The sequence below is a fragment of the Chenopodium album genome, chromosome 19, assembly GCF_948465745.1.
Source record: "Chenopodium album chromosome 19, dcCheAlbu1.1, whole genome shotgun sequence".
Lineage (NCBI taxonomy): Eukaryota > Viridiplantae > Streptophyta > Magnoliopsida > Caryophyllales > Amaranthaceae > Chenopodium > Chenopodium album.
The window spans coordinates 38,196,697-38,223,754 of record NC_137852.1 but is presented as its reverse complement, the minus strand read 5'-3'; the positions used below and the strand labels follow the sequence as shown (position 1 = coordinate 38,223,754).

General features: G+C 33.8%; 1 protein-coding gene across 2 annotated transcripts; it reads left to right on the top strand.

Annotated features, from left to right (window-relative positions):
- The first annotated feature begins 4,791 nt into the window (after nucleotides 1-4,791).
- LOC145593630 (inositol hexakisphosphate and diphosphoinositol-pentakisphosphate kinase VIP2-like) lies at nucleotides 4,792-27,058 on the top strand. 2 transcript variants are annotated; one of them, XM_081649920.1, is made up of 30 exons: nucleotides 4,792-5,145; nucleotides 5,338-5,397; nucleotides 5,529-5,575; nucleotides 8,468-8,551; nucleotides 9,138-9,201; nucleotides 10,387-10,540; nucleotides 11,258-11,328; nucleotides 12,337-12,441; nucleotides 13,392-13,484; nucleotides 14,160-14,234; nucleotides 14,369-14,454; nucleotides 15,356-15,562; nucleotides 15,897-15,996; nucleotides 16,075-16,145; nucleotides 17,243-17,324; nucleotides 18,532-18,690; nucleotides 18,829-18,871; nucleotides 19,818-19,900; nucleotides 20,038-20,100; nucleotides 20,182-20,256; nucleotides 20,775-20,900; nucleotides 21,623-21,864; nucleotides 22,162-22,206; nucleotides 22,741-22,807; nucleotides 23,879-23,950; nucleotides 24,556-24,830; nucleotides 24,962-25,019; nucleotides 25,123-25,290; nucleotides 25,934-26,008; nucleotides 26,627-27,058. In XM_081649920.1, the coding sequence occupies exons 1-30, from the start codon at nucleotides 5,035-5,037 to the stop codon at nucleotides 26,888-26,890; spliced, it is 3,225 nt and encodes a 1,074-aa protein (XP_081506046.1). In that variant the 5' UTR covers nucleotides 4,792-5,034; the 3' UTR covers nucleotides 26,891-27,058. The 2 variants fall into 2 exon arrangements, with proteins under 2 accessions (XP_081506046.1, XP_081506047.1); XM_081649921.1 differs by having other exon boundaries at nucleotides 4,793-5,127.

Genomic DNA, 27,058 nt, shown 5'->3' with positions numbered 1-27,058 from the left:
ATACGAGAAAATCAAGACTCAAACCCGACCCGTATTCAAACTTGACCCGAATCCGAACTTGACCCGATCTGAACTTAACCCGACACCGATTTGATCCGAACTGAACACAACCCGAATCCGATTTGACCCGACTTGAACTTAAATCGAATCGATTTGACCCGACCCAAGCTCAAATCGATCTAATCTGATCTTTTTTGACCCGAATTGATATCAACCTGACCCAATTTTAACTCGATTTGATTTTTACCCGATCCAAATTTAACCCGACCATAATTTATTATCGGCTTTTTTGCTCCAGTTCTTATACTACTATATTTACTACTCCCTCCGTTTTTAAATACTTGCTCCACTTTCTATTTGCGACCGTTTTTAAATACTTGCTCCATTTTCTTATTTGGAAAGCTTTTACAATATTTAATTAATTTTTCTCACCTAGTACATAGTGAACCCAACATATATTCTATCACCTTCGTTCAATTCTCTCCTCTACTTTTGCCTTTTACATTTTTTTTATTCTTCCACCAACCCCACAACCTCCATATAATATTACTATCTCCAATTTCTCATAAAACTCCGCGCATGGAGAAATGGAGCAAGTATTTAAAAACAGAGGAAGTAATTATTAATGAATTAACTTATTACTACAAATAAATAATCTGGAGTAACAAGTTTACTTCATGTACATACCAATTATATAAAATTACTTTCTAAGCTTTATATGCGTCTCATATAAAAGATGACATTGAAGATTGTACAATTGAAGATTTATAATAAGCTTAAAAGATGACATTCGTATTTGTATATACCACCATATGTAACCATCATTTGTAATATATCACTAGCTCATTATTTATCGTAAAAACTGAATAATAACTCTAGTTTAAAAATAACCTTATTTGGATATGAATTTGGTCAACTTGACCAAAATCCAGCCGAACACATAAATAAATTGAATCAAAATTGACCAATTAATGAATCAACGGATTAACCTTATCTTAATCAAATCGAATTTGACCGAATCGAAATCATCCAAATCGAAATCAACCCGACCCAAATCCATCCTACCTGAAATAACTCGGTTAAACCCGTTTTGAACCCGATATGAATTTATCCGAATCGAAAGTGAATCGATCTGGAGTTGATCCGACCCATATCCGACCCGGAATCAATTGACCATGACCCGAATTTGATCCGATCCGAATTTGACCCGACTCGATCCGATCCGAGTTAAAAGAATAATTTTGACCCAAATATATCCGATCTAGACAGATCCAACCCAAAAAAACCCGACCTAGACTTTATCCAGTTATCCGAATTGACATCTCTATAATTCTACATGTAGCTAACCATTGTTTAGAAATTGCGAGCATACAATGCTATGTTCTAGCTCTACTCTACGAAAGACAAAAACAACCAACAAAAGAGGGAAAAAAAAAAAAAAAAATTGGAGTAGAGAAAAAGACACAAAGCTTTATATCTAGAATAGACCAGTAGACCACCAGCATAAGCTTCAATAATATCACATGCATATTCCAGAATCCAACATTACCCCACTCACCTCCTTTATCTTCATCCAAACACTCACTTTTCATCATCATCCAACCTGTCTTCTATTATACAGGGTATTTAGTTTTATATACACCGTATGTAATTACTTACCAAAATATCTAGATGTATTCGTTATAAAACCGAAATATCTACTCCTAATCTATTGCTCATACTCCGGATAATTAGTAGACTTGTAGAGTATTGCGTGATCTTTGTTTTAAATTATTTCCCTCCTTCGTTTTTTTTTTTTTTACACAATTTTTATATGTGGTCATCTACTATTTTATACGTTTGATATTAATTATAATACTTTGATTGACAAACGTATCAATAGTTTAAATTTGGTGATCTAGAGAGACAATTTTGATTATAAGAAGGTTAAGCCTTGATTGCTCTTAAATCTTAATATGTCTATAGCCCAAATTAGGAGATATAGTGAGACAACTTTGCTAGAAACACTACTATAATTTTAAAATTGAACTTATGTTTCAAATAAATTTATAAATCTAAATGTATCTTGCCTTGTAGCTCTATGTCTCTATGTGTAGAGGATTGATAGATGCACCAAATGTTATATAGAGGTTGAATTTCAATGTTTTAATGATTGAGATTCCAATGCAGTCGTTGGATTAAGGGCCTATTCTCATACGATTATTTTCACTTCAGTTCAGTTAAGTTCTAATAAGTTCAGTTTAATTTAGTTCCTATCTTAATTTCCTTCTCTCATAAAATATTCAGTTCAGTTTATTTCAGTTTATTTCAATTCAGCTCTAATAAGTTCAGTTCAGTTCAATTCAATCAATGAGAACATACCTTAAACTAGCAAGGGGTATATGAGTTACACATAGTGTTTGCTTAAATAGTCTATGGATTTGTTGAAAATATATGATTTACATATAGGTAAAAGCACCTATGTGAATGCGAAGGGATGACCTTATTCTATTAAAGATCAATAATATGTCTTCCAAAAGTACTCATGACCACCTAAGAGGATAATATTGTTTATTGATGAGTTACTCTAAGTTCTAAAGGCGAGTTGTGTGCTATGAGATTCGTTGCTTCCTAGCTAGATAGGTATTGAACATCTCATTCACTATGTGTAAAAACTAACCTTTGGAAACTAGCACAATAACACATGAGTACCAAGCCTTTCAGATTTTGTGTCCTTACTCCATTTGCATTATTGGGATTGTTGAAATTATAATGCAAAGCAGAGTCTTTGCTCTCATGCCTCATCAGACGACTTCACCTAGTCAGATCAGCCGAAATGCCTTATTGCTAGACAGCTTCGTTTTTCATCCTTTTCTCAGGCCCAATTAGCTCACCTGACTAGACAATTTCAATTATACCATAATCGCTGATGCGCCCAACTAGGCGACAAGTTGTCACAAACCAGTAATGTAAGGTTTGTGTGTGATAGGCAGACTTGCCTGTACAAGGTGCTCGTGAGTTTTGACGTATGCATGTAGAGCTGGAATAGACATTGAGTTCCTTTTTTGGAGTCCGACCGGGAAAGGCGCCGGGGCAGAAACAAGCAAAGTTTCATGCAATCCTATTCCACGCGCACACCGTAGATTAAGAGAGGGAGTTTCGTGTTGGGCATGCTCGATTGGGTGAAAGGTGCATTGGGTGATGCACAAACCTTTTTTTTTTTTTTTATTTCCTTTTCAATCAACTTCTAAACATAAGCCCCTTACCTCATAATTTGTTGACCATTGAGAAAAACTTAAACACAACAAACACTAGAGGATTGAACATTTCTGGAACGACTTTGTCCTTCAAGTTTGGATGCACAAATTTTGTAAAAAGTTCTGTTAATTTGTGTGTGTGTGTGTGTGTGGGGTGGGGTTGGGGGGGGGGGGGGGGGCGTCACCGCGAAACCCTTAGGTTGTATAGTATATATCGCTTTTAAGGCAATGGTCTTCATACTATCACGATACTATTATTTTAAGATCTATTGTGCAATCAATTAATCTTCCTTTTCGTCCACATAGTACCATTAAAATCAACCGTTTATTTATAAACAATTCAAGCTATTATATCACAACTAGTTTTTAGGCTTGGACGATGTTCCGAGTTACTACAATATTTTCATAATAGTAATCCTTATAAAAATTTAATTGATAGAATGTCAAGTAACAAGCTAATAGCTTAGTTGTTAATGTGCTAAAGTTTAAGCTTATGTTTGTGGGTTCAAGTCTTGTAACATTCATATTTTTGAACATATGAAATGAAAAACTTGATTAAATGAGGAGAGCGTCATGCGACACCTAAACTTGTTTAGTAACGTCTTTTAATATATAGAGTATAAATTAATATAAAATGGAAGGAGTAACCTATGTCACCTTCAGTTAGTGGCAGATGCAAGGGCTTATAATGCTTGACCCCACTTGAATATTAAAAAAAAAAATTCTTATTAAATTAATTTTTTTTTTCCTACTTAGTATAAAAATTGCCTGTATTTTTAATCAAATGACCCCATTAAAATCTATATCTATACTTCTATATTAAAGTAATCACCAAAGGGGACACTTGGCATAATTTCGTGAAAAATTTTCCCTCCAAAATGCTATTTTTTTTTAAAAAAAAGTCTATTAAAAAAAATTAAAACTCTTTTAATAAATAAATGTAACACATAAGAATTTGAAGGATAGAGATAGACATTAATAAATTCAAATTTCAAAAAAAAAAAAGTGTTACTAAGGGCTTGAACTCTTACGTTGAAATTCAGTTCAGTTTAGTTAAGCTCAGTTCAATTCAGTTCAGTTCAGTTCAGCTCCTAATTTCCTTCTCTTATAAAATATTCATTTCAATTCAGTTCAGCTCCTAATTTCTTTCTCTTATAAAATATTCATTTCAGTTCAGTCCAGTTCAGCTCAATTAAGCTCAGTTCAGCTCAGTTTAGTCAATGAGAACATGCCCTAAGTCATTTAATTTTAATTAATTAACTCTATTTCAATTGACTTTTTATTACTAATAAATCTTACTTTATAAATTCGTGCATTGCACGGGGCCAGAACTAGCTTATTACTCCGTTAAAATTTTTTCTGAATCCGTCACCGTCTTCGGTTGCATTTCATTTTCATTTTTCGTATCCACATCATGTCATGTGCGTGAAACAATTTATTTTTCTTGAAATCTACTTCTTGACTACTCGTAGCTACGGAGTAGTAAAGGAGTACATACTATACTACTCGTCTACTCCTACTCTCCGCCTACCAACGCGTGATACTCTGCCTTTTTCAAGTAACGAAATTTTCAATCCATCTTATAATTATCACTATTTCCATTTTTTTTTTTCTTTCTATTTTAACTTAGCCTTCTTCTCCAATCTCCATTTCTTAATTTTCTCTCTCCTCTACAAAACAATACACGTATACCGACGAACAACATATATATACTGCAACTGCCAAATAACTTGGCGGTGATATTTTCTCAATTCTCAAAAAAATCTGCGTTTGAAGAGAGAGAGTTTGCGACCGAATTATGACGGTGAATTCTTCGCCGAAAACTGCCAATGGCGGCGCCGGAGATATTCAATGGAAGGTTAAACTCGGCGTTTGTGTCATGGAAAAGAAGGTGAAATGTGATTTTGAGGTTGTTTCTGCTTTAATTTTCCAGTTGCAAAAATCACAATCTTAATTTATTTTTTTTGATTATTTTGGTTCAAATTATTAGATTATTGGTGTTCATCTGATTATATTTTGATATTTTTTTGTTTGAATTTTTTTGTGTTTATTTGATTGTTAAGCATTTGATTTTCGAAAATTATTTGAATTTTTTTTGCAGGCATCTTCGGCTCCGATGAAGCAGATTCTGGAGAGATTGGACGCATTTGGCGAATTCGAGGTATTTTAATTTTGTTTTTGATTTTTGTAATTTTTAGAAAGAATTTTATGGAAATTTATTGATAAATTAGCATTGTTCAAAGTTTTTACTCGTTTTGTAATCTAATCATTGTTTCTGTGCTCTGTTTTCAGATAATACTTTTCGGCGACAAAGTTATACTTGAAGATCCGATTGAGAGGTACATATCACACCTTTTATGGTAGAATCCAGTAATATACTGAAAAAATGCTATAATATTATTTTTTTTTTCAGATGTTTGCTTTTAGGTTCATTTTCTATGCGCTTTTTCCTTTTTATAGATTTTCATTTTCATTTTCTTTTTGCAGTTTATTTTAATGAAAAATACTTTCTGACCGTCAAACCTTCAATTTAGATGTATAAAAAATTAGTGAATGTTTTGGAAACAAATTGCTGTATAAGTTAATCCATGAAAAATCATGAGCAAAAGTTGATAAATGTTACGGAGTAAGTACCTGAAAATTAAGTCGTCTGACCAAAAACGTTCACGTATCACGTTCGATGCGAGAAGTACTATTCCATTTTTGGGGTGGGGAGTAGAAAAGGAGGAATATTGAATTAGTGGCAACTAATATTTGTTAATTGTAGCTGGTTGAAGTTGACTTGGAAAATAATTGCTGGTGTAATAGTTGGTACATGAATATTATGTGGTTGACTGGTGTGTAAATTATTGTAGAATAGTAGTCAAAATGTTGAGCATAAATTCCTATCTATATCTATAACTAAATGTCCTCTTTAGTGAGTATCTTTTACTGTTTTTCGGTTGATATTTGTGGGAACGAGCGATAGCTACCGAGCATCGTTCGAAATAGTACTTACAATATGTTGATTGTTGTACTATTTTTACATCAGTATACCTTTTTAGTTTTCAAGATGATTTATGCGGAAAAATGATGGAACAAGAAAGAATATACTACTCCATCCACCCCTTAATGGATTTCACCTTGAGGATGGGGTCAAAGATAAAGATACTAGTATACTGAAAGTAAAATAAAAAAATTAAATAGATAGAGTTAGAAAAATAAAATAAGACAAAGCATTGGTTGAAGAGGGAATAATAGTATCAATCCCAAAATAGAAGTGGGGAAACCTTTTGGGGCTACCTTAATAGGGAAGTGCAAAAAATATTAGTGGTAGAAAGGAGTACTATACTACTATGCACCTTGTGATATACTCCGTACTATTATATATTTTGCACAAGTATCTCTGATTCAATACTCTTTCATTGGATGCTTATTGTAAATACTAAATAGAGATGTTTTTTAAAATGCTTCATACTAATAGCTCATAATTTTTTAGAATATTTCCTTTTTTTTTTTTGAAACTTTGAACTTGTTTTTTTACAACTATGTGGCTAGGAGACATGGAGTCAGTATTTCTAAAGCTTTTACTCGCTAAATTTGTATGTTCCTTGGGTGAGTTGGGTCATAATTTTGAAACAAGTGCATTTCTTCATGGATAAATGATTTATTTTGGTAAATATTATATTATTCTTCTATGATTATTTTTTTCACTCTTGTATTTTTCTAGATTATTGTTTATTTTAATCTGTGGTTAGGTACTTGATGCCTTGTGCAGTTCTGCTTGTATAATTCTCTTTTTATCCAAGGGAATGTGTAGTTTTTTTTTAATTATTTCAATTATTAATTTTCCAATTTCAAATCTCTAGAAGTATACATTTTTTAAAACTCTATAATTGTTTGCAGTGCATGACAAGATTGATTCAACAAATCATCAATACATGATTTTTGTATTTAAAATTAATTTTTCTGTAAATTTGAGAACGAACAAAAGGATTATCTACGTTTTCAAAAAAAAAAAAAAAAAAAAGGATTATCTAGAAATAATTAATATGAGAAAATTTTTGTATAGTTAAATCCCAAGAAAAACACATTATATTGTTCCTATTGTGCTCCCCTCCCCTCCCCCCCTATTGCGTATTGCTGTCACATTCTTGGGACACTAGCCTTCTGTAGCAGAACTCAATAGTTAGACCTGCTTGTTTGGTACGTGTAATATAGTTAGTTTGAATCTCCATGTAAGAATCTAAAAGAGAAGATGGGCATTTATCAATAATTTGATTCTGAAAGTTTTCGTATTATACGATTTACCTTTTATCCAGCCAAATTATTAATCTTTGTAAAAAATTATTGTTGAGCATATTTGATCCTGAACCTGTGAGTCATGTTTACTGGTTGATGCATAGGGAGTGCTGTTTCTTATCTCCATTGAGTATTAGGAATGGAGTTATGCAAGTTTTCTTTTCACCATGCTATTCAAGAAGTCCTAGTGATTCTAAAGTTCAAACAACTTTCTTCTTAATATATTCTTAAAGTCATATCTTTTTCAATTTATACTTTTATAGACACTATAGAGCAGAATACAAGTTCTGGTTTATATATTGATAAATGCCCTTTTCACATCTGTGGGTAGCTATCAGATTCAAGTAGAGAAGTTTCTGCTAGGCAATCTCTTAAAAGTATTGTTTCTTATCAAAATGAAAAAGTTGTAGTTGCACATTTCTTGATATTCCTATTGCTTTCACCCACTCTCTCATTTGGAGTTGAAATACTCAACAAAACTACTTCATATTTAGTTATCTCTTTGGCACTTTCATGAGCAAGAGTACCTACCTGTATACCGTATGTTATGCAAATTGTATGAAATAATGAATTATTATACAAAATTAATAATTGAGGTCTTTTCTATTTTAGAAATCAGATAATAAGAGATTCCTTCAAGAGATGACCACATATGTAGTGAGCGTGATTGGTTCTCTAGGCTGTGAGATTGGCTGAATGTCTGTTATGATCTCATGTATTATTAATTATTTAGTTCCATAACAAAGAAATACTCATCAGAAACCCGGAATGTTTTACTGCCTCTTGGTTTTTAATTAATGTTTATGTGTGTTTTTTCCATTTTCAAATATATCTCTGTTCGAAACTTACAAGATTTAGCTTTACTTGTCATACCGTCACTACCTTCTATAGCAGAGTTTATTTGGAATTCTTTTTCTCTTATTTTGTTACTGATGAATAGTCTTTTGCAGCTGGCCTTTGTGCGATTGTCTTATTGCTTTCTACTCGACTGGCTATCCTCTTGAAAAAGTTGAGGCGTATGCAGCTTTAAGGAAGTAAGTTACAAACTCTCAATAATTCAGTTTATTCAGCATAGTATCTAATCTTTCAGAGTCCCCCCTCTCCAATCAAATCTCCATGATTTCATTTCTTAATTGCTTTTTGTTTATTAGGATCTATCTATCTATTCACGTATATTCATAGACGTGGTTGGAACTTTGGATGGCTTATGATTAGGACATAGGGAGTGATAATAATTGGGTAAAACTGGCATGGGTTGACTTACATGGATATGTGTGTTTTTCCACTACCAATCATGACTACCAATTTATTGAAGAAAATATCTTGTTAACAAGTAGACATGCAATAATTTTGACAACCATGTGGGCCTTCCATGCCAATCGACACAAATTGCTTTAGGATATCCCCATTTTATTACCTCATAGCATTTCCTTATGGCCGTATGGGATGGGTGCAGTAGTTGCATTATAATGTGGTAAGAGCATATATGAAATATTATTGCTAAATAACATGCCTGCTTTTGCTCAGGCATCCTTTATGCATTCAAATGTCTTACCCTGTTGTCTTGTAAAGATTATGTAGTATATTAGCGTGTGTATTGAGGGTTTTCTTGTGTTTTAGGCCCTATCTAATCAATGAACTGGAGCCACAACACCTGCTGCACGACAGAAGGAAGGTGTATGATGTATGTATTACCGTGTTAATTATGTCATCATAAGGAATTACCACCGTTGGTGCTAATGGAGACGAAAAATATATTAGCTTTCATGCTGTCTTTCTTTTAGATGCTTATTGTCAATCAGATATATCTTATCTCCTGATGAAACATATATTTGCTTGTCTGCTTTGATTTACATGCATAGGTACAATAATCAATTTCTGCACATGAAATTTCTTCTCTATTGTATATTTTTGTTTGAAGGACTCTATTTTATATTTACAATTTCTTTTTCTGTTTTTCATCATTACAGCCTGGAATTTGGATTTTAATTCCTTTTGAATCAGCATATTTGGCTGCTTAAATATTTTAAGTTGCTTTTTGAAACAATACCCTAATCTTAAGTTTCCTGGCTAATGTTTTTCCAAAATCTTAGGTTGCCCTAAGGTTCTGCAATTCTTGTAATAGCAATGTTGAGATTTCGGTTCACAGTTTCACACAACTTAATTCTTTTTGTTCATTTAGTTTGGGTCCTTGGCCTTGTGGTATATGCCTTTTTTTTAGTAACAATCTTGGAAATCTCATATTTATTATCAACTGTATCAGATCAACATATGTTGAATTTGCTTAACCGTATACTTGTGTTTTAAGGATCATCTTTTTTTTTAGAATCATATTAATGTTAAAAAGTAAAAATTTAGGGAAAAAAAACACTAAGGCCCCGTTCACTTCACCTTATTATTGCTGAACTGAAATTATTCTTACTGAAACAAAATTATATTTGCTGAACTTAAATTATTTTTACTGAACTTAAATGAATTTTACTTAACTGAAATTATTTTTGCTGAACTGATATTATTTTTACTGATTTTCTATTATTCTTCTTTAAGAAAACTGAATTTTACTAAACTGAACTTATTTTTACTGAACTGAAATTATTTTTACTGAACTGAAATTAATTTTACTTAACTAAACTTATTTTTACTGAACTGAAATTATTTTGACTTAATATTATATTATTTTTGTTAGGTGAAGTTAACAGGGCCTAATATTGCAGGTGTTTAGCACTAAGAGCAATTAGGCTTATTGTTCATGATTTTTATGGTTGCTTACTAGCTTTTCTCATTTTACTCTATATTTTGTTTTCTCTTTGCTCAAATCTGGCCTCCTAAGTGGAACTGATGTCCTCCCTTCTTATTTTGCATATGTAAGCGTCTCGAGATATTTGGTATTCCTGTTCCTAGATATGCTCTTGTGAATAGAGAATTTCCATTTCAAGAAGTGGATTATTTTTTTGAAGAAGATGATTATGTTGAAGTCCATGGTGAGCGTTTCTCGAAGCCGTTTGTGGAAAAACCTGTTGATGGTAAGCCAGTTAATATTTGTGAGTACTTTAGAGTTTAGGATTTAGTTTTCTTTTGTTCATTATGACTTTTCTATTAAAGAAAATATTCCAATGCTTGTAGGTTTAAGTAATTTTTTTAGTTACTTCTATTCTTTTTTATATCATGCTATTCATTGTTGAATCTTTTGTTTAATTTGATGAGTATGTCTGATAGAATGCGAGGTGACTTTTATGAGTGACCTTTTTGGGTAGGGATGGCTTTTTGTAGCGTACTGTGTGGCCACTGTGGATTCTGAATTCAAGCTTATGGTTGAGATGTGGCGGCGGCACTGTTAGATAGAAGTAACTAAAAAAATTTGGGCCATATTATAAGAAATGAATAATAAATTAATGTATAACAGAGGCGTATTGTATGAAATATATAATAAAATAAGGTAGAGTACAAAATTATTGAAAGAAGTGAAAGTGCTAGTGTAACCATTAATTTGAAACGGCCAAAATAGGTAATATTGTAACCATTAATTTGTACTCCGTAACAATGAGAGTTTATGCCTATTAGCCTATATGGCGTCACTATCCCTTTATTACAATTAATGGAAATCTCCTTGAATGAGACATATACCTCTTATAGTTTATTATGTTTTATTAGCCTATATGAGACATATACCTCTTATTATTTATTATGTTTTATTTCTTCGCGTTAAATTATTCTAACAGCTTACATATGCATTTAATCAGGTGATAACCACAGCATTATGATATATTATCCTAGTTCTGCTGGTGGGGGCATGAAGGAGCTATTCCGGAAGGTGGGCCATTTTGTAGCATTTAGATGTCTTCGTTAGTTCTTTGTAAATTCAGCTTAATAACAATCCATTTCAGAATAAATAGGTTTTTGTATTTTCAATTTATGAAAGATGAACTTGATGAGAATTGGGTACTGTGTGCACTTATCTGAAGAATAACTGAATAAGAATATAAAAACTTTGACACGACACATGCTTGAAATCTAAATTAATCTTTTTCCCAAGAAGATGGTGCTCTTTGTATTTAGTCACCTATCCCAGTTACATATTTTCTTTGCTTCTGAGATTTAAAGTCATAGTCTATTCTTAAATTTTTGTAATTCCTGAATTCTCTGAATGGATTCGTTGTTTGCAAAAGCCATTGCCCTGTCAGGAAATTACGTACAGTAACAAATGAGCTACCAACCTGCATATCCACCGCTCATTGGGTTTATCTTTTCAAGAGCCTGTTATCCACCCATGTTGAGGAGACTGAAGTTATCCATGAAAGCCTGTTGACTAGGACATCAATTTTTTCTTGTTCAATAGCTGTGCTGATGACTGATGTAGTCACTTTAAAAATTTATCTCAAGAAGCACGGGCCCAATCCTTCAAAGCTGAATAATCTAGAGAAGATGCATGCTCTCAGGATATATATATTTTTGTTAAATAACAAACACAACTGATGAGGGATGAGGCCAAGAACAGTTCCTCAATGAACCCAATATTGTTTAGTTGCCAACATTGATTTAGGTTACTTGCTCTGGTCCATGAATGCCTGGTTAAAAGTCTTTTGCTCTATCCTTCAATACTTTTTTATTATTAATTTTTTTTAATTGTGATGTTGGATACAGATATATCAAAATAAAATTATTATCAGATACATAGCTAACATATATAATTTTGTAAAGCAATTTGGATAGTAGATCTTCTGAATTGTTAAAAAGGTAAAAGGGATTTGTTGTCATACAGGTGTGCTGGTAATGCCAAAAATCATTTGTATTGATACCTTTTGGTTTCTTATTGGTTCAGGTTGGGAATCGTTCCAGTGAGTTCCATCCTGATGTCCGAAATGTGAGACGTGATAGCTCCTATATATATGAAGAATTTATGCACACAGGTGGGACAGACGTTAAGGTGGGTAGCTGAATGATGTACTTGTTCTGCACACTCTTTATTGAATGTGAATAGCGGAAAGGAAAACTAACCTGCCTTGTGGTGACAGAAATTCTACCATGTACATAAGTCTTTTTATTTTTGGTCTCATGTACTTGGTTGAATGCAATTCTGTCATAAAATTGACTAATTTATCAAGTATATCTTTCTTGTTCTAACAATAGGACGGGGGTAGGTGATTTGACTGAGCATGGCTACATTATTTCTTGAATCCTTATTCTATGCCCATTATAAGTGTGTGTGTGTGTTTTTTTTTTTTTTTTTTTTTTTTTTTTTTTTTTTTTTGGGGCTGTTGTCTATTCCATAGAAACCTGTTATTAGACTTCTCAAAAGAATTCGTTAGTGTTGAATGGTGATATAGCTGGTGGCACTTGGCTTTATTGTTTATTCATGAAGGCTGTAGTGAGATGGGGTGACAGAAATTCTAGGTGGGGGTAGCAGGATCATGTAAATCAAGCTCAAAATTTTAACCAAGAATCATAAAAGGAAAGTATAGGAACTTATTTACTCCCACTTAGGCCCTATTCTTTTCACCTTAAAAAAATAATATTAAGTAAAAATAATTTCAGTTCAGTAAAAATAAGTTCAGTTCAGCAAAATTAATTTCAGTTCAGTAAAAATAAGTTCAGTTCAGTAAAATTCAGTTTTTTTAAAGAAGAATTATAATAGAAAATCAGTAAAAATAATTTCAGTTCAGTAAAAATAATTTAACTTCAGTAAAAATAATTTCAGTTCAGTAAAATTAAGTTCAGTTCAGTAAAAATAATTTCTGTTCAGCAAAATTAAGGTGAATCAAACAGGGCCTTAGTTGTAGACCCTTAACCAAATGGCACTTATATTTCCTTACGTGTTGTATGCTCCCTTTTATGTAGCTAATTCTTTGTAGTCTGCTTCCTTGCTGTTGCTAATAGGTGTACACAGTTGGCCCGGACTATGCTCATGCTGAAGCAAGGAAGTCTCCTGTGGTTGACGGTGTTGTAATGAGAAATCCCGATGGAAAAGAAGTATGTCTCTACTTATCAGTTATGTGCTATATTATATTTTTCCTTCTTCCTGCACTCTACACATTTATTTACCTAAAGCGTGACTTTGAAAGAGTTTTGTAAGAGTCCCACTTAATTTCTTTTCTTTTCTTTTTTCTTTTTTTTCTTTTTTTTTTTTTTTTTAATTCATTGTTCTTCACAATTTTCAAAATTTTTCTACATAATAAAAAAAATGTCTGCCAAATGGATAGAAGAAATTGATGACTCGTTTTACAATACGAAGATCACAAGCTGCTTTCAGCTTAGTTCATTCCAACTGTTAAGGTTATGTGTAGTTTATATTAAATTTGCTCCTCTGAACAATTTTCAAGCAACATTTACATAGACAATACTCCTACTTTTATTACCTGTTTGCTTAAATGTGTTAGATATTAGTGACCTAGAACTTAAAATTTGAGAGAAGATTGAAAAGGAGAACAAGGTGTATAACTCGAGAAGAGCATAATGGAGTATGCCACAGTTAATGCGTTAATTGCCACACTGCGTTAGTGATTTTCTGGTACAATTAATTATAACTGCTAGTGTATGTCTTTGATTTGTTTGGTTACTTTCTTTGTCTAAGCCACTTATGCTTAATGTGCTGAAGTTGCAAGGAGCTGTTTGAAATAGATTGATAGGTGTCTTTTTGTCCGACAGGTGAGGTATCCTGTCCTTCTCACTCCTGCTGAGAAACAAATGGCAAGAGAAGTCTGCATTGCATTTAGACAAGGGGTATGAATTTTTTTAGTTTCTTCCATTTGCAACATAGTTAATGATTTCCATGCTCTACACTAGGTCATCCTTTTTTGTCAGACAAATCCTTAGTTTTTTTCATTGACGATCATTTATGTTAACATTGGTTACAGGTTTGTGGATTTGATTTGCTTCGATGCGGGGGTCGCTCTTATGTTTGCGATGTAAATGGATGGAGTTTCGTTAAAAATTCACACAAGTACAGCATATTAATGTTTTTTAAATATTCTTTTTAAATGTGAACTACCTTTTTTTTCTGTTTCATGATATGGGAGCTTCTACTCATGTGTTTCCACTGCGTGTCTGTATCTAGGCCTTCCCTTTGTACTATCATTAAATGTTCCCAAAAAACGCTTATTATTTATCATTGGTTGAGAAAGAACTTTAAAGGTTTATAACATGGATGCCTTCGCGATTGCAGTACCATTTTGTCGGGTGGTATTCGGCTGTTACAGCCTAATATATCGGTTGCAGTAACACCAAATCTTGTACAATTTGGTTGCGATGTGTTGCTGCAGCCAATGTATATCACCATGTTGAATGTCCAACTTTATAGCAATGTTACTCAGTCTTTTCACATCAAGTAACTAGTGTTTGATTTTTGACACTGAGTGCATGTGTAATTGAGCCTTATTTTTCTGACGTGAGCTTCAAAGTCCAAGAGTTATAGTTTGAGAATTTTTCCAGCTATGTATAGTTGGATTCTTTTTTATGTTTCATATAAAGTTACTGATGTTGTTGTACTCGGGCCTTACCCACCACATTGGGTAATGCTTATCTGAGATTGGGAATTGAGGTGCTTGCTGTGGCTTATGAATTATGGTTGGTTCATGAAAATTTGGATGCTGGCTTTTAGACTGGTTAAAGCTACATCTTGTCTTTTGGAACTTGCTTTCCTGATGCACACTTTACGTATTCACTTTGGAATGACTGATTTGGAGAACAAATCGATTAATTTCTTTTTGTGCTTTGTCCAAATACTTTCCTTTTCTTGATTAATTTTCTATTTGATATAGGGAAATCACATATGTGGACACTATTGTTTGCCATTTGATTTGTTTGTTTATTATATTCTTAATTTAATATACTTTCAACTGTAGGTATTATGACGATGCTGCTTGTGTATTAAGGAAGATGTTTCTAGATGCAAAAGCTCCACATCTTTCTACTACCATTCCTCCAACTTTACCATGGAAGGTCCATGAGCCAGCAAATGCTTCAGAAGGACTTACACGCCAGGGAAGTGGAATCATTGGAACATTTGGGCAGTCAGAGGAGTTACGTTGTGTAATTGCCGTACTTAGACAGTAAGACTACTTTCCTGGGCTTATGTTTATGCAGTGGCATATCCATATCTATAACAGCCTAAAACTATTCTATGAAGAATACATGTAGCTATTGGAGCTGCATACGAACTGTTCCATTAGCACGATCATTTTGGCAAAGGGAATTGCTTTTCTTTCGTAAATCCTTGTGTAGAGAGATAAATGTGCATTTCCTTATACCAAACAAAGATAAAGGAGTTCCTCTTCTTTGCCGATCCCCCTTGTTATCCTCTTTTCTCTTCTTCCATTTTTAATTTACATGGACAAATTTAGTCACATCTCGTTTTCCTCTAATAACTGACATTGGGTGGTGTAGTGGTGATAGAACTCCCAAACAGAAGGTGAAGTTGAAGGTCACTGAGGAAAAATTGCTGAATTTGATGCTGAAGTACAATGGAGGAAGGCCAAGAGCAGAGGTTTTTGCCTGTCTTTACTAATAGTCTTTTTGGTTCATGCTTGTTAATTTTAGGGCTTAATTATTTTGCTTCCTCCAGACTAAACTGAAAAGTGCAGTCCAGTTACAGGATCTACTAGATGCCACCAGAGCTCTTGTTCCTCGTTCCAGGTATGCTTATTAGATACAATTTCATGTGTCAAACTTTTGGTAATTTCAGTTGCTACTTTCATGAGGTAAAATGTGAAATTTATTATATCCATGGCCCATGGGACACATGACATGGAAGCATAGGAGTACAAGAATTGACCATTTTTCTCTTGTATTGTCAATGTAAATGTTTCGGTCTGCAGGGATTATTAGTCACTGGCCCACAATTAGTGTTATGGATCCATCAATTTTATTTGGTGTATGTAACAGTTGACATGTTTATGTGGGTGCGGTTGCATGTCTTTTTGCTTATGTGTGTTACAAAATACATCAAACACTCCCTATACCATACATAGACTTGCTTTTTGAAAATTCTCAGATTTATGTCTCTTAATGAGAGGATAAGATAACAAGTCTATTCAATTGAGAGGCATAATAAAAGACGAATCGTTAAAACTATGATGTTGCAATCGCGAAAATGATTTGAAGATTTCCTGTCTGAGAATGACTGTATTGTTCAATTTACATTGAGAGATGACTCCTTATTGGATATCCAAATTCATAGTTTTCAAATATCATTGAGATTATCTATTCCCATTGTCAAGTAAAAGTCTTTCCCTCTTTTCTGATTTAGTTTGAGTCTGAAAACTTGTCACCAGCTAAACTCTTTGGTTTGGGGTATCCTTGCAAAGATTATTACTGCAGTATGCTAAACATGTCTGTTATTCCGATTTTCTCATACCTATCCAGCTATCCTTTCCATGACTGAAAACTCCAGCTCATTCTATCGTAATATCTGACAGTGTTGTGATGTCAATTGTTGTTTATTAAAGAGACTTATTTGGACATCTGTTTTGAATTTCTCATCCTATTAGAGCTGGATGATGATCAACTAAAGGCTTATCTCTCATACAGAGTCATACTGGGGATAAAAACTAGAGTGCCATTGCTGCAGCCTTTTTATTCTTGCTTTCTCATCATCCTATTTTCTATGAAGATTGAAGTATTGTACTGTTTCTGAATTCCAAGTTTGCCCATTTGTTGTCTTTATCTGGAGCTTTCCTTGACAATATGGTTTTCCATGAGTTCTCAATTATCTACTTCCACTTGATGTGCAGACCTGACAGAGAGAGTGATAGTGAGGCAGAAGATATTGAGCATGCTGAAAAGCTCCGTCAAGTCAAAGCAGTGCTGGAAGAGGTAATATTTTGGAAACTATGATGAATTGAGTCAAATGACTGATCTTTGTACAAGAATTCTTTTTTTTTTTTTTTTTTTTTTGGTGTCATTGTGCCATTTTTGTGATGGTGTACAGCTACGTTTACTGTATAAACTGAGCTAACAATATTCATTTCGATGCTATGATCCACTGAATGAGTTGCTGGACTTTCCTATTCATCATAATTCCTGTTCATTTAAATAACTTCAAAGGAATTTATCATACCCCAAGCACTTCCACCCTGCAGATTTGTTGGGAAAATTGTTATGATGCCATTTTAGAGTGGTGCACAGCTCCTATTTTGGTGTTTAGTATTGGCTTAGATGCAGTGTGTGCTCAAATTATCTTTTACTTATATACTCTCTCCGTTTTTTTTTTTAAGTGTCACACTTTGACCGACACATAGTCTTAGGCAAATTAATTGACTTGAATATAAATAAACGTAAGTGGGGTATAAAAAATTAATAAGAAAATATAGTGGGGTTAATATTCTTTTGAAAAGGAAGTGCTGTGAGAGGGCAAGTAATAATAAAATAGTAGTGGGGATCATGAAAGAAGAGAAAATTAATATTTAAATGGAGTAGATTGCCAAAAAAAAAAAAAAAAGGTAGTGTAACTTTTAATAAATAAAAATAAACCACCGCAAAAGGAAAGTGTAACACTTAACAAAAACGGAGGGAGAAGGATATTGATATTGCGTAGATATTTTCTTAAATAAATCAATCAAGATCTTAGAAAATTATAATATATACTTTCTCCGTTCTTTTTTAATTGCAACATTGTGGTTTTCACGCTTGGCAACGCACATTGTAGATCATTAACATCTTTAATTATAGCTCTGTAAAGTTAATATTTTGAAACAATAAATTGAGACGATATTTAACAATACCTCACATGACTATGTTTTTTCTGATGTATAAATCACAAAAGACGGCCATAAGGTTGTGTGTGAATAGTGCAAAATCTCAAAGATTAAAAAAGAATAGAGGAAGTGTAAAGTTATTGACAGTGGCCTGTTGAGGTTACTTGATTTGATAGAGAATCGCCCATTTTCTCATTATATATGTCTCTGCCTGGTGGTCAGCGAGCATTTTCTATCTTCTCTGTTTGTCAGCATTTGGTTTTATTAGGTGTTGTTTGTATTATAACAGAGTCAAGCTTGACTGTTCTTGATACTTTGGTTTGTAGGGTGGCCATTTCTCTGGTATATATCGAAAGGTCCAACTAAAACCATTGAAGTGGGAAAAAGTATTCAAAAATAATGGTGATGGTGAGGAAGAAAGACCCGTTGAAGCTTTAATGGTCCTGAAATATGGAGGTGTTTTGACACATGCTGGCAGAAAGCAGGTTAGATATTTTATCTTTCTGCAAAGTGCATTTATGCGTGCTGGGTTAGCCTACATGTAAGAGAAGGATGTCACTACTACAATGAATTTTACCATCTTATAATAATAGACATATATATTTGTCCATTTTCTTTGACAGGCTGAAGAGCTTGGTCGGTATTTTCGGAATAATATGTATCCAGGTATATAATATCCCATTGCCTGTTCTTGCTTCTTTATATGTATTCTTCATTTAACACTGTTTAACGTTTTTTCTTCTGTGTATTGTATTAAAATCCTGCATCACATGTAAAAAGCCTAATGCATTCCATTTCTTTTAGGGTTTTGATCTTAAGCTCTTTTTTTCTAGTCCTTTTTATCCTCTAGTATAGATTGTATTGATTTTAGATTTCTTTTGGAATTATACTAGTATGTGAATGTGAGAAATTCAATGAACTTGGGGTGAAACAAGATATTCCAACCCAGTTGTGATTGGTACCTTTAATTAAATAAACTGACTTGATTAAACTGTGTGGCTCATCACCTGAACATGATGCAAACCAAATTTACCATGCTAAACCAGATCCTAACAGGCAAATACCCATTTGCGACCTATAATTTTTATACATTTCTTAGTTTTATCTGGAATGCAGTCATTAGATTGAAATTTATCTGGAATGCAATCATAGAGCTATTGACTCTATGGGAATTTCTTGATCTTTGTGATTTATGAGTACGATTTTTTATAAAATAAAAATTTGTGTGTTCAATTAGGCTATGAAAACCTTTGCTATGCTCTGTCCCCTTTTGTTTCTCCATCCCACAAATCTACTTTATCAAGAAATGGTAAGAGAAAGATAGTAGGGGTGGTCCCAAGCCAATATTTGTGAGTAATAACCATGGCCCAAAATGGAATGGGGCAATTGATAAGGGAAATCCATTTTATGGCAAATGGAGCAAACAAAGGACTGAGGGAGTATGTATTAATTATAACATCAGCATTGCCACATTGGCATAATGGTAAATTTATAAGCATGAATCGAGGCAAAAATTTCCTTTTTTTTCCCCCTAGTTCTTCTATTGTTTGTTGGCATTGTTTTACTTTAATGGTTTGACATGTTGTAACATAATTGATTTGGAATGTTATAGGTGAAGGAACAGGACTTCTCCGTCTCCACAGCACTTATCGACACGATCTGAAGATATACAGCTCTGATGAAGGCCGTGTCCAGGTGAGCTTTTGGTCATCTCCTTTATCCAAATAGTGTTTTTGGTCAACATAACAATGTAAATGTTGATCCTGAAATACCCTTTTACTTTTGCTGGAAAATCTTATGAACATTAATAATAGCTGCATTATTGATGACAGATGTCAGCAGCTGCATTTGCCAAAGGTTTATTGGATTTAGAAGGGCAACTTACCCCAATTCTTGTATGTCATGCTCTTTCTCTTAGCGATTACTCTAAGAAAGTCTTTTTGTTCTATGTGGAAGCTGACATTTTCAAATCACAGGTTTCACTTGTGAGTAAAGACTCCTCAATGTTAGATGGACTTGATAATGCTAGCATTGAGATGGAGCAGGCAAAGGTTGTTTTTTAATTTTACTCCTCCTTTTCCTTATAAATTATTTCAATTCAAATGTATAATCTTTTCGAATCATATCTACACACTTCTGTTGCTTTTATTTTGTTACTTTCTTGAATCATGAATGTTCCTACTACCCATTAATTTAACTATTTTTAATAAATTTGTGGAATGAAAGGTAAAGATTTTACAGTTAATAAATGTATTGCAATGTCAGAACGTGTATAGATAGATAAATGGAGCTTATTCATATATAGTATTATATTCTGAGTTGAGGATAGAGTTAATGCAAAGGAAAGAATGCAAAAGGGAAATGTAAGGCCAAAAAAAAAAAAAAAAAAAAAAAAAATCACTGATCTGTGTCTTGCCCAGTGCCCCCGATCGAGCAACGCAAGTCTTATTGGCTTTTTTTGTGCTATGTTGGTATATTACTACACTATGTTATGTACTATGTTTTGCTGTTAACATGGACTAGATTACAACTATTTTCACGTGTACTCATTTGAGTTACCTCTAAACAGGCAAGGTTGAATGAGATTATAACTTCAGGAGCACCAAGTTCTCACAATAATGGAACACCTGAATTTCCATGGATGGTTGATGGAGCTGGACTTCCTCCTAATGCTTCTGAGTGCCTACCTAAATTGGTATGCAGACTAATACCCTATCTAATTGTGATTTTTTTTTTTTCCCCTTATTTCATGTCTCTTTCTCAGCTTTATGGAAACAAACTGATTTTTATTTTGTGTATGTAGATTATATCCATCGCTATTGATAACAAAATTGCTTGATTGGATAGATTTAGGCTGTTGTGAAAATTAGCTATATTTTGAAATCTAGGTTTTATTTTTTGCGCCTGTTGTTTTATATCAATTGCATTCATTTTTGCTCCCGAGGTTTGGTCCGAGAAGAATCCCTCACCTTTGGAATTTCAGCTGATGTAAATATGTTTACGAGGACTAGCGGTTTCTATAATGACTAATAAGAACATGTATCATTTGACTGCATGTATGTATGAATTTTATTTTGGAAGTATACATGTTGCTTAATTTCTAGAATGCAATAACTGCTCCTGTAAAATTCAAGTAAGATTGAATCATACTGTTATGCCTTTCATAAATATTTAAAAAACAATTTAGTAAAAATATCTAAACAGAGTTAATTGACTGTAATTTGTTCTTCTTACGAATAATGTGGCTCATAAAAGAAGTGCCCATATTTTGGCATATGATATATTTCCTGGTTGACTATGAACAAGAGCATTTTTTAATCACATGTTTCTTGTGTAAGGTGTAACACTAATTTTGACGTATGCAAATTCTGATGATTAATCTCTATTTCTTCTTTGGGCTGCATTCTGATTATCTAGGTGGAGTTAACTAAGAAGGTTACTGAACAAGTGAGGCAGCTTGCTAAAGAAGAAGATGAAAAGCTTGCAGAAAAAAGTTCATATGATGTCTTCCCTCCATATGATCAAGCTAAGGCTCTCGGAAAGACTAATATTGATGTTGATCGGATTGCTGCTGGATTACCTTGTGGCAATGAGGGATTTCTTCTGATGTATGCACGTTGGAGAAAACTAGAAAGAGACTTATATAACGAACGAAAAACGTAAGTAATGCAATTACAATGACAAATGAAGTTACCAAAATGTCAATAAAATCTAGGAAGAAAACTTGTAAGGATCTAATTTTCATCAAATGGCGTTTTAGGATCTATATCTCAAAGAATTAAACCCTTCCATGTGACATTTTTTTTTATAAAAACTTGCCTATAACTTGTCTGTTTTTACATGAAAACTTTATAGTCTTATTGTTTATAAATGGAAGTTTCTGTTTCAAAAAAAAAAAAAAAAGGAAGTTTTTGGTTTGTGGGATATTACATTGACATCTAAAAGCTTTCTTGCAGGAGATATGATATTACTCAAATTCCAGATGTCTACGACTCGTGCAAGTTAGTATTCTGCTTGTAAACCTTGTCACTTATTAGATTTAAACTTGACTGTTAGTTGATAATGCAATTGAGGTTACTCTCTGCAGCATTAATTGATTTTCTTGTCAATTAGCATGGGAAAAATTCATCTCCCAATTAAACCTTGAAGATAGCACTCTTTTTGTGCTTGCTCAATACTTAATGGAAACTTTGTGCATCTCGTGATATGTAGATTGTCATGTGAAATCCCTATATCCCAAGTTCCACCCTCATTTGTTTTCAGGTTTTTCATGATGATGTTATCCGGACTGCTTGAATTGACTAAGCTTTTAATCATGTCACTGGAGAATTTGTGAAAGTCTTTTGTTGCATGATTTTGGTTTGTCTTCTGCAATCAGTAAAACAGGAGAGGGGGGGGGGGGGGGGGGGGGTTATCCTTTTTGTGTTTGACAATGGTTGTTGGTGTTGGGTTATACAAGGCCTGGTTGATGCATCAGAATATGCAAATAGTGTATGATGGTTTTATTATTAATAGATCACATCTCCTTTTGACAGATATGATCTCTTACACAATGCTCACCTCAATCTTGAAGGCTTGGGTGAACTCTTTAATGTTGCTAAGGTATGTGGAACCGGTGCCGGTTTAGCTGCTGTCTAGTAATGCATTATTTCCAAATAGTACAAAGAATATCAATATTTGCTTTGCTCTCTATGTTTTCACAAACATGACTACTAGATTGGTGTTGCTTAATTGTAATGTTGTTGCATTATTTGCTACTTCTAATGAGCTATACTTGCCCTTTTACACGATAACCCGGTCTCACTGTTTTAATATGATTTTTTGCTAGTTACTTTCTATTGAGTTCTAATCTCTTACTGTTTATCATGTTGTGCTTTGGTGCTTATGAATAACTGATAAATAAGTGATTAGAGCCACTCAATCAATCAATCAAAGCCTTAATCCCATAAGTGGGGTCGGCTAACATGAACCAAATTTGATTATTCCTTGAAGTCATCGACATAAATCCTCCTCCTCCATTCCTTACGGTCCAATGCTTCATCCTCATGCAAATCCATATACCTCATATCCTTCCTAACTCTTTCCAACCAAGTCATTTTTGGTCTCCCTCTCTCTCGTTTAAAGCCCCCATGGTCATACTCTTTGAACCGGTGCACCCTCGGGTCTCCGTCTTAAATACCCAAACCAATGTAGGCGCTTTTCTCTTAGTTTATCTGCAATGCCTGCCAAACCTACTTTCTTGTGAAAAGCCTCATTTCTGATTCAATCTCTTAAGAGTGTTTCCACACATCTACCTTAACATGTGCATTTCCGTGACCTCCATCTTTTTAATGTGCTCCTTCTTAGAAGCCCAACATTCTGTACCATAGAGCAACACTGGTCTTATGACAGTCCTGTAGAATTTTCCCTTCAACTGTAGGGGAATGCTTCGGTCACATAACACTCCCGTGGCCGCTCTCCATTTAAGCCACCTTGACTTAATCTTGTGGGCCACGTCTTGATCAATGTCACCATTCTTCTGGATGATCGACCCAAGATTCTTAAAACATTCACTCATGGTCAAATCCTTTCCATCCAAACTCACCACTTCATTGCTATACCAAATGTTATCTTTGCTTTAACCACTGTCATAACTTAATAGTTATTCTGACTTGTCTGTATTTGTGTTTCCAGTTACTTGCAGATGGTGTCATTCCTAATGAGTATGGGATCAATCCCAAGCAGAAGCTGAAAATTGGTTCAAAGGTATAATTATCTGGAATTGTAAATGTAACCTTATTTCATTCCATTTTTTTTTAACAAAAAATTTCTGTTTTGATTTATGAGATCTGTGGTTTGTCACCACTTTAATAAACTTCATTTGAGCTCATGCCTTATATTTTAAGTTTTATCCCTCAAGCTTTAGCGTTTTCCATGGCTTTCCTGTATTAATTCTGCCAGCTAGATATTCTGGGGGTTCCATCAAAGAGTGTGCTAAGTAGTATCAGTGCCAGTGTCCTCCCTGGCGACAGTGAACTGCATACTCAAAGTTGATAATCGTTGACATCCCCTGAGATCTAATGTCTGTTTTTTTTTTTTTTTTTTTTTCATTTTATTTGGGAACCTTGTGAATTAGACTGGAAACTTTGCAAAATGAAATTGTGAAAGGTTTAAAGTTCACTTGTTTGGCTATTTATGGGATACTATTGAATGTAAGAGATTTATAAAGATATTTCCATTGTTTAATTTGTGAAAGAGCAAGAATTATCAAATTTCTTTTGGCACAGGGTAATTTGTAGAAGACGTCTAAAAAGGGGATCACAGGAATATTTTAAAGGCCAAATATGTTATTTTTTCATGCTTGAATGCAGATTGCACGTCGTTTGTTGGGTAAGATATTGATTGATTTGAGGAACACTCGGGAAGAAGCTATTAATGTTGCTGAACTGAAGAGTAATGATACCCAGCCTGCTGAACTGAAGAGTAATGATACCCAGCCTACGAAATCCGGCAAGAAAGAAGATACTAACACTCGTTCTAAAACACACTCAAAGAATGAAGATACAAGGAGATCTAGTGCTACTGATATTTCAATTGATCATGAAGATGATGATGAAAAAGAAACCGAATATCGCTTGGATCCAAAGTGCGTTTATTATTTAAACTGCTTGGTTTTTTTTTTTTTTTTTTTTTTTTTCAATAACCTATGATTTTACGTGTAGTTGAGTTCTGAGTTCCATGTCTCTGATGTTATGATTTGTTGAAATCTCTTTTCAGGTATGCAAATGTAAGGACACCAGAACGGCATGTTAAGACACGACTTTATTTTACATCGGTCAGTACCTTTTGTTACCAGTGGATTAAAATTTATTAACAACTGCTCCCTCCCTGTGGCTCAATTGTCAGTCATTAAATTTTCAAGTTCTATGTAATGACAGGAATCTCATATTCATTCCTTGATGAATGTCCTTCGCTATTGTAACTTGGATGAATCATTACAAGGAGAGGAGGGCCTTGTTTGTCTTAGTGCTCTGGAGCGGCTGTTCAAAACTAAGGAGCTTGATTACATGAGTTACATAGTATTGAGGATGTTCGAGAATATAGAGGTTAGTATTCTGCTTGAGTTTTTCCTCTTTTCGAATGAAGTTGATGCTGAAACATGTGTAAAATTGCAGACCTCGTAACCTGGAAACAGATATTTAAAGAAATAGTTAAAGACATGATAAATGCATGCATTTGGAATTTCGGGTGACCATTTACTGAAGGCCACTGTAATATTTTTTTGTTGTTTCACTTTCGAATCTATAATTTGGTACTGACCAAAAAAGGGCTGAGACGCCACCAAAAGTCAATAATTTGGAAGATTGTGGACTTGTGGTACCTATCTTCTAGGGCATTCTTGCCTTCCTGGTGTTTGATGCTTTTTTTCAATGCTTAATATTTGAATGTTTGCTTCTGAGGTTATCCTTATCTAGGTGCATACGACAAGCCAGTGCTTGCCTACAAGGAAGGTGTTGCTATGACTGCAGTATCCATTCTGTTTTGCTTCTACTTGTATCTAGGACACAATTGAAAAACCCTTGAACTTAAAATTGATTGACAGTGTGTGGTCTTTGTTTAGTGAGTACTGTATAATGACATGGCTTCTGAAATTATAGATTCTATGTGACTATGTGTTGTGATTTATGTACTATATAAAATTAATTTTCTACAACTTAGCCAATAATTGATGATGAAATGGTGTTGCAGGTTGCTCAAGATGATCCGAAAAGGTTCCGCATTGAATTGACATTCAGTCGTGGTGCTGATCTATCACCCCTGGAGGTAAATTTCTTGGTAGTTATAAATAGTGTTCTTTTTTGCTTGTTATAGATTTTGATAGCAGTGTGTGTTGAAAATAATGTGCTCATAGGAGTTCAAAATTTGAATTTCAACTTCCATGGTCTCATTTTGAACCTTATTCTCTTTCATCATCTAAACGAAGTTAATTCTCATCATCACAATTTGTTTGTTTCTTCCATCTGATATCAATGGTTAATGGTTAAGAACCAGTGTTTAATACTCCTTGTCCCACTGGAATTGCCCCATTTGACCCGAAAATGGGACGGAGGGAGTAACTATAAAAGGTCAGCTTCTTCTTAGCATCTCAAGGACCCTTTTTACCTTGAGATTTTGGTACTACGATTCCAAGTGAAGAAGAATTTCTGCCTTCACACATCCCTCTAATTCTCGATCCCAAGGATATCTTTTTCTTGGGTGACTTTACAAACATTAAAGACTAAATTATTGCAATAATTATTTTATGTGCATTAAGCATTGTTTGTTTACTTCATCTATGTAGATTTTTTTTTTTTTTTTTTTGACACAAATCTATGTAGAAAAATTTGTGTTTGGGTTATGCTCTCATTGTGAGCCTCACCCATGTTTTGCATTTCATTACAGAATAAAGACAGCGAAGCCAATTGGTTGCATCAGGAGCATACTTTACCCATCATGGGTCCAGAGAGACTCCAAGAAGTAGGATCCTGCTTGACGTTTGAGAAGATGGAAGATATGTTCTGCCCATTTGCAATGCCTGCTGAAGATTTCCCACCTCCAATAACGCCCATACCCTTCACCGGTTACTTCTCCAAATCCTCTGCTGTTCTTGAGCGCCTTGTGAATTTTTGGCCTTTTAATAAGCACTCTCATGCCAATGGCAAGTGAGCTTGTACTTAGTACACCACCTCTATTGTAAATAACAATTTTGGCCCTTTTGCTTTCATCCCTTTATTCATATTCTTTTGGCACCCTTTCATATTTGTTAGAAGCAGAATTTTGTTCCCGTTGGATTTCCTTGCAGAACTACTTATGATATTTGTGGTTTTAGGTACA

Bases quoted from the DNA above. Each gene is read 5' to 3' on its own strand.
- LOC145593630 (XM_081649920.1), top strand. From the start codon at position 5,035: ATGACGGTGAATTCTTCGCCGAAAACTGCCAATGGCGGCGCCGGAGAT. The intron at 5,576-8,467 runs GTACATATCACA...AGTCTTTTGCAG, and splicing joins CTTGAAGATCCGATTGAGAG to CTGGCCTTTGTGCGATTGTC. The intron at 10,541-11,257 runs GTAAGCCAGTTA...GCATTTAATCAG, and splicing joins TGTGGAAAAACCTGTTGATG to GTGATAACCACAGCATTATG.